Source organism: Chrysochloris asiatica, unplaced genomic scaffold (genome assembly GCF_000296735.1).
Source record: "Chrysochloris asiatica unplaced genomic scaffold, ChrAsi1.0 scaffold00033, whole genome shotgun sequence".
In the NCBI taxonomy this organism is placed as follows: domain Eukaryota; kingdom Metazoa; phylum Chordata; class Mammalia; order Afrosoricida; family Chrysochloridae; genus Chrysochloris; species Chrysochloris asiatica.
In genome coordinates, this window is record NW_006408551.1 from 112,396 (window position 1) to 120,748 (window position 8,353).

At 35.5% G+C, this 8,353-nt stretch overlaps 1 protein-coding gene across 1 annotated transcript in view; it reads right to left on the bottom strand.

The window, feature by feature from the left end:
• Positions 1-4,467: 4,467 nt before the first annotated feature.
• LOC102815674 (olfactory receptor 6C74-like) overlaps positions 4,468-8,353 on the bottom strand; it is a 6,538-nt gene continuing 2,652 nt past the window's right edge. The window contains exon 2 of the mRNA XM_006859567.1: positions 4,468-4,534. Within this exon, the coding sequence (XP_006859629.1) occupies positions 4,468-4,534 (67 nt within the window). The remainder of the gene's footprint in view (positions 4,535-8,353) is intronic.

Below are 8,353 nucleotides of genomic sequence, written 5' to 3' on the forward strand. Positions count from 1 at the left end.
CTGAGGACTCTAGATTCATGGAAAGAGAGGGACTGAGAGATGGTGGCCATGAGGCAGACTTGCAGAATGTGCCCTTTGGTGGTATAAATCATTATATATGCCCAAGTATTTTGTTTTGTTTTATTTTTAAACAGCTAAAGTAAATATAGAGAAATACTATTAACTGATGGTGCATGGAGGGGAATGTAGTCATTGTCATGAAACATGTATGATTTGTTGAATGTAAAGCTGATGATCTGCCCTGTAAATTTCAACCAATCCAAAAAAAAAAAAGAAAAAAAAAATTATAGTCTTAGAAATCCTACATAGGATCATTATGATGATCAACTCAATGGCAGTAGGTTTTGGGAGGTGTGCCATGGTAGCACTGCAGGTTAGGCACTGGGCTGCTAATGCAAGATCAATAGTTCAAATCACCAACTGATCTGTGGGGAAAAAATTAGGCTATCTGAAGCTGTCTGCTCCCATAAAGATTTAGTCTTGGAAGCCCTACATAGTATCTTGTGATGACTGTGGGTTTGTTCATTTATTTGTATTTGAGGTCAGTTTGAAAATGATTGGTGGTGGTTGTGTGCCACTGAGTCAGTTCTGATTCATAGTGACCTTGTATAGGGTTTATAAGGCTGTAAATCTTTACAGAAACAAAGTCTCATCTTTCTCCCATGAGGCAACTGATAGATTCAAACTATTGAACTTGTGGTTAGCAGCCCAGCTCGTAATCCACTACACTACCAGAGCTCCTTTGGAAATGATTAAATTAAAAAGCATTAAAATTTTTTTTTTAATTTAAATTTTTAATTTTAATTATTTAAAAATGTTAAAATAAAAACAAAATAAATTGCATAAGTATTGTTCTCTGATGAATAGAGTGTATTCTCATGGTGGTACAAATTATTGTAATAAGGCTATATATGTGTATAGGAATCAAACAATTAAGCAAATGGGTGATGGGTGATGGAATCAGCTTTTTCATTGTTATAGTAACAGCAAGAGAAGGAGGCTATAATAATCCCTATAGTAAAGGATTAGAGTTGTAGATCAAAGTATAAACTCATTTATAACTAATGTACATGTTGTCATTATTGTTGTGAGTTGCTGACCTGTAGATTCCAACTCATACTACGGTTCATGTTTCTGACATTCTTGACTTTCAGCCAAATTCCATCTAATCTCAGAAATGATATCTCTCATCTGTGTCTTCTCCTGAGTCTGGTTTGAATATCTGGCAGTTCCCTATTGACGTGAGCTGCAACTGTCTTTGAATTGTCTTCAGCAAAATTTTGCGAGTGTGAGATAAATGATATTATTTGACAATGTCTTAATTACATTGGATCACATTTCTTTGGAATTTGTGAATGTACACTCATAATGGAGTCCTGGTGTGGTGCTCTGGGTAAATGAGCGGGATTGCAAAGTCAGTTTGAACCACAAGGTCGGTGGTTCAAGCTCACCAGCCGCTCCTCAAAAACCCTATACAGGGTCACTATGGGTTGGAAATGACTCTTCGGCACTTAACAACAACACTCATAAGGCTATATACGGGAGTGTTTATAGATATATACCCATGCATTAAGGAGCTCTGGTAGTGTAGTGGTTACAAGTTGGGCTGCCAACCTCACGGTCAGCAGTTCAAAACTACTAGCGGTTCCACGGGAGAAAGATGAGGTTTTCTGCTCCCGTAAAGATTTACAGCCTCCGAAATGCTATGCAGGGTCATTATGAGTCAGAATCGACTCCACTGCACACCACCACCACCACCCATGCAATAGTAGACAAACATATACAGGAGCTCTGGTGGCCCAGTTATTAAGTATTCAACTACAACAGCTTGAACTATAGTAGAGAAATATCAACAGCTTGAACTATAGTAGAGGAAATTTGAATACTATTCCAAGGTACAAAAGACGTTTATTAAAGATGCAAGAGTCCTGGTAATACAGTGGTGAAAACACTTGCCTGCTATCTGAAAGTGTTTCAAATGCACCAGTTCTATTCTGACTCACTATGAGTCAGAATCCACTCAATAATGTAGATTTGATTTGTTTGGGGTTATTACAGTTTTTAAAAATGATTTGGATTAGGAATACTATATGGCCCAATTAAATGAAACAAGGTGTCTGAGGCACAATAATTACATGTTAATATTATTGTTGTTCACGGATGAAGTAGGAGGACATTACACTGAATGAAATCAGTCAATCACAGAAAGACGAATAGTTTATGAGACCACAGTTGTGAAAAGTTAAGAAAAGGTTTTTCTTGCTAAATTAAACACTTTTTGATGGTTACTTGTTTTCATTCCAAAGAGAGGTGACCCAATAGAATCTGGAAACCATGAGACAACATCATTAATATCACATGCTAGTAAAATGTTTTTGAAGATAATTTAAAAGCAACAACAATTCATTGACAGGGAACTTGCAGAGATTCAAGACAGAATCAGATGAGGACATGGATCAAGTGATATCATTGCTGATGTCAGATGGATCTTGGCTGAAAGCAGAGAATACCAGAAAGATGTTTGCCTGTGCTTTATTGACTATGAAAAGGATTTTGACTGTCTGGATCATGACAAGCTATGGACAACATTGAGGAAAATGAGTATTCTGGACATTGTAATTTTGCTCATGAGGAAACTGTTCATAGACAAGGACACAGTTTTCCAAACAGAACAAGGGGGCATTAAATGGTTTAAATCAGGAAAGTTTTGTGCCAGGGTTGTAGTCTTTCACCAAATTTAATCAGTCTGTATGTTGAGCAAATAATAAGAGAAGCTGGATTATATGAAGAAGACATGGTATAAGGATTGAAGGAAGATTCATTAACAATCTGCGATATGCAGATAATACAATCTTGCTTGTTGAAAGTGAAAAAGACTTAAAATGCTGATGAAGATAAAGGTCTTAAGTATGGATTGCACCTAAATGTAAAAAACATAAAAATCCTCACCACTGGGTCAATAAATTTGTTGTTGTTGTTAGGTGCCATCAAGTCAGTACTGACTCATAGCAACCTTATGAACAGCAGAACAAAACTGCCCGATCCTGGGCCAATCTCACTACTGTTGCCACGCTTGTGTCCATTGATGCTGCTAATTGGCCAATCCATCTCGTTGGAGGTCTTCCTGCTTTCCACTGACCCTCCACCTTACCAGACATGATATCCTTCTCCAGTAACTGGTCCCTCCTGGCAATATGTCTGAAGTATGAGAGATGAAGTTTGGCCATCTTGGCCTCCAAGAAGCACTCTGGCTGCACTTTTTCCAACACAGATCTGTTGGTTCTTTTGGCAGCCCATGGTACTTTCAATATTCTCCTACAACACCAAAACTCAAAAGCATCAATTCTTCTATGGTCTTCCTTATTCACCGTCCAGCTTTTGCATGCATATGAGGTTATTGAAAATACCATGGCTTGGGTCAGGTGCACCTTAGTCCTCAAGCTGACAACTTTGTTCAACACTTTAAAAAGGTCTTGTGCTGCACATTTGTCTAATGAAATACGTCATTTGATTCCTTGACTACTGCTTCTATGAGTGTTGATAGTTGATCCAAGAAGAATGAAGTCCTTAACAAGTTCAATCTTTTCTCTGTTGATAAGAATGTTGTTTATTGGCCCAGTGGTGAGGTTTTTGTTTTCTTTACGTTGAGATGTAATCCATACCTGGAGAAGGATATTGTACTTGGTAAACAGAGGGTCAGTGATAAAGAGGAAGTACCTCATTGATATGGATTAGCATAGGGGCTGCAACAATGGCTTTAATACAACAATAATTTTGAGAACAACAAAGGATCGGGCAGTGTTTTCTTCTGCTGTGCATAGGACTGCTATCACTTGATGGAACCCAACAGCAACAGGAACTCAAGGTGGCATCTAACGTTAAAGATCAAATATAGTGGAGTCAGAATGCTAACTTCAGGCCTTCTGACCTTAGGCTCTAAGGCAACATATAAAAATGATTGACAAAACACTAGCATGTTAAAGTAAAAGAATACAATATAGACCAACTTTTTACAAAGACTAATAACATTAATTAGTTGTTGTTGCTGTTGTTGTGTGCCGTGGAGTCGGTTCCAACTCATAGCGACCCTGTGTAGGGTTTCCAAGGCTGTAAATCTTTATGGGAGCAGAAAGCCTCATCTTTCTCCCGCAGAACAGCTTGTAGTTTCGAACTGCTGACCTTGCTTTTCATAGCCCGATTCGTAACCACTATGCTATATATATAAAATAGGATATAGTCTATAAGGAGGATTAATTAAATTTTAGAAAATATCTAAAATTAAATACTTAATTAACAATAAATATATTTCACTTTTCATTAGCTAATATATCTTCTTCACATGAAAACAGGAGAGAAGGCATATGCATTTTGACCAAAAAGAGAAGCAAAACTGTTTTTATTGATAAGTGAATTTTAAAATAAAATAGTTCAACCATGCATAATTGTGGAATTAACGAAAAAATTATGTTAAAGAGTGCTGAAAATGGTTTTAGTGATGCTTCTGAAAAGACAGGCCTTTTGGAAGAAAACTAACGTGAAATAGAGGAAACTCTTATTTGAAAGACTATTGCATAAGCAATAAGACGGTAAACTCTCCGAAGTAAAACTGAATACTGAAAGTACCATGGAGTGCCAAATCTTCAGGTGTTTTTCATAGGGACCATTTACTGTATCTCATCTGTATTCAGAGATGAAAATTTGGGTTTGGTTCGGAAAAATCAACAATGTTATTGGCAATACAAGAGTTTAAGTGAAAAATGAGAAAATTTATGAAACACAAATAAAATTTAGCCCCCTTCTACCCCTAAAGACACCTGCCAAATTCTAAAGCTGGGTTGTATTGGAGACCTAAGAGTTAATCGGGTCCAGAAATCTTCTCCTCAAGCATCTATAGAGCTAATTTCTACATTTATGAGAACATACAGAAATGCCTAGAGACTTTCCATGTTAAGAAAGCACAAATCTTGTTTCTCATCACTGGTTATTAATTGTACATTTGGAGAGTCACATACTAGATATAAGAGTTTTCTAGTTTCAATTAAGCAGGGAAAATGATAACTTCTCAGAATTGTATACAAATTTTAAAAGCAAATTTTCCCATACAAGACAAAAAAACAAACATACGTATAGTCATCCATTGCTGTTAAGTCTATTTCAATTCATTGTGACTCTATAGGACATAGTAAAACTGCTTCATAGAGTTTCACAACTGTAAATCTTTATGGGCAAAATTATTGAGTTCAAAATCCTCAAAAATGAGGTGCATTTTTGTTGGGTTGTTTGTTTGCTGCTACTGCTGTTTTAAAATTGTTCCAAGTAACTAAGCATACTTGGCTAATGCCAAAGGGAAAATGGAATAGACAATGGACAGATGGTGTATAAATACCATATATGGTAATCATCGAAGTCCTGGTGTTGTGTTGTAGGATAAACACTGGACTGCTGATTGCAAGGTTGTCAGTTCAAACTTATCAACATCCAGGGTCACTATGGGCTGGAATCAACTCGATGACAATTAACAACAGCAAACAGTAGCCATTTGTGTTAATTCATCATTATTTATATTCTTATCTGTATTAGTTAGAATGTATAAAGGAGAACAGAATCACCTGGGCAGATTTTATACTAGAAACTTTTATCCAGATTGGAGATATTGAAACAGAATAAAGAAAAAAAAACTGAGGTAACTTCAGGTATGAAGTTGTTTTTTAAAAATAAGAAAGTGTGATGTATATCATGAAACATATTGGTCCATTGGATATATACTCTGAGGGAAGAGGTTGTTTGTTGTTGTTGTTGTTGTCAGGTGCCCTCAAGTCAGTTCCCGCTCATAGTGACCTTATGCACAACAGAAGGACACTTTGCCTTGGTCCTGCTCCATCCTTACATTCATTGTTATGCTTTAGACCATTGCAGCTGCCCTTGTGTCAATCCATCTTCTTGGGGATCTTCCTCTTTTTCACTAATTCTCCATTTAGCTAAGTATAACGTCCTTCTCCAGGGACTCAGCCCTTCTGACAATATGTTCAAAGAGTGAGAGATGAAGTCTCAATATACTGGCTGCTAAGGAGCATTCTGGCTGTACTTCTTCCAACACAGATTTATTTATTCTTTTGGCAGTCCATGGTATTTTTAATATTCTTCTCCAAGACTATAACTCAAATGAATCAATTCTTCTATGGTCTTCCTTATTCATTTTCCACATTTCAAATGCATATAAGGCTATTGAAAATACACCTTAGTCCTCAGACTGACATCTTTTCTCATGAATGCTTTAAGGAGGTCTTTTGCAGATATCCCTTATACAATATGTTGTTTGTTCTCTTGACAGCTGCTTCCATGAATGTTGACACTAGATTCAAGTAAAATAAAATATTTAACAATTTCACTATTTTCTCCATTTATCATGATGTTATTTATTGGTCCAGTGCTGAGGTAGAGTCCCAGAACTCAGAATCTTAGAGTTGGTACTTCTTGTCTTTGGGGATATGATGCTGTATTGTTGCTTTTGGGTCTATGAACTATAGAAAAGACCTCTTAGTAGCACTTCTTGGGTGCTCATAACCCTTAGGAGAGGTACAGCCTGTTACTGCTTAAACAAATGAGGGCTGCCACATGCTTGCTCAGGGTATGATGAAATAAACTGAAGCCTTAGAGACAACTACCTCCGTAAAGTCAAATGCCACAGTGAGGCTGTATACATACATTCTTTTCTTCCACTTTGTAACTATGCTATAGTACCTATTGTTGTCAGGGCCTACCAGAAAATGTGTATTTGGAACAACAACAAAAAAAGTTGTTTTAAGCTATAGAAATGTCAATTCTGTTTGTTAATGAAGCACATCATAAACTGTCCTGAATAACAAATCAATGGTGGACTTATGAACTATTACAGAAAATAACACATTAGTAGCTATATGTTTTCTTGTTCTATTACCCCACTAGATTTTCCCAATTATTATATACAAGAAATGTTGGTGTTGTTAACACTTATCATTTAAACATCATTTTGCGTGATTCAAGAGAGATTTTCTGATAGCATTCACTTGCTAGTTGACTTCTTCCTATAATCCTTCTATTTAGAGAGAAAAAAAAATTCCAAAAAGTTGGCTCCATTACAAATAATTATTTACAAAACTTAATTATTTAAAATATCTCCAAAAAGAATAGAATAAAAGCAAGAGTAAAAATTACAAGTAACCCAAGCCCACAGACCATCTAGAAAACTAGGAACACCATCCCTAACAGTACATCCGAACAAAAAATAACATGTGAATTTTATGGTGTGAAGAAAAGTTCATTGAAATTTTATATGTGACAGAAATTGTTCTTTTTTAAAGAATTATATATGTGAAATCAAATTAACAATGGCAAAATGTTAGATGAGAATTTGAAGGTGCAATGAATTTATGTAAATATTTGTGGAAATTTTTAGAAATGATTAATATGAATGATACACAACTTGAATATTATAATCAGTGTCTGAATCATATTTGTAGAAATTACTGAAACAATGTCTCTTTTGGAGTGCATATTTTCACAAAATAATAACAGTAATAAGAAAGAAGTGGCAGGGGTAAAAGTTAATCAGAGCAATTAGGATTTGTCTTAAAAGCCAAGGTAGTCAGTAAATGCAAAAATAATTGGTTTTGTACATTAGAATTGCAATTACTTGGAAACATAAAGCAAAAGGATTAGAAAATTTATAGGATCTGAACTTACTTTTTGAAAAGGCTTTACTTCTGAAGCAGAAGGAGATATCTTATGTGCTAGTCTCCTATGTTGTGTAACAAACTTAGCACATTCAAATAACACACATTTATTGTGTCAGATTTTCTGTGGGCAGGAAGTTGGAAACTTCTTAGCTAAATATTCTACAAAGGTACCAACAAGATTTTACAAGTGTGTATCCTTCATCTGGAGGCTCAACACTGAATGGATATACTTTCAAGTTTCTCAGCTTGTTGGCAGAATTGATTTTTTCATGGCTGTCAAGATCATGGCAGCTTGTTTCTTCAAAGTCAACAACAAAGAGGTTGAAAGGGTATACTAGCATGTCTTACATAATATAACCAAAAGAATGATATCACATAATTATCTAATGATGACAACAATCATATTGTATTGGTTAGAGGTCCTGTTTACTCTGATAGGAGAAAGATTATGCAACGACATGGACAATGAAAGTTGGGGATCATGGAGACTACCTTAAGGTCTGTCTGTTACATCTTATAACAGATATTGCTCTAGAAGTTTGATATTTAAGGAAGAGAAAGTGAGTAAAATACTTAAACATAACACTTACAAACCATTCCTTAAATACAAAGCATGAACTTTTTAAAAATTATTATTA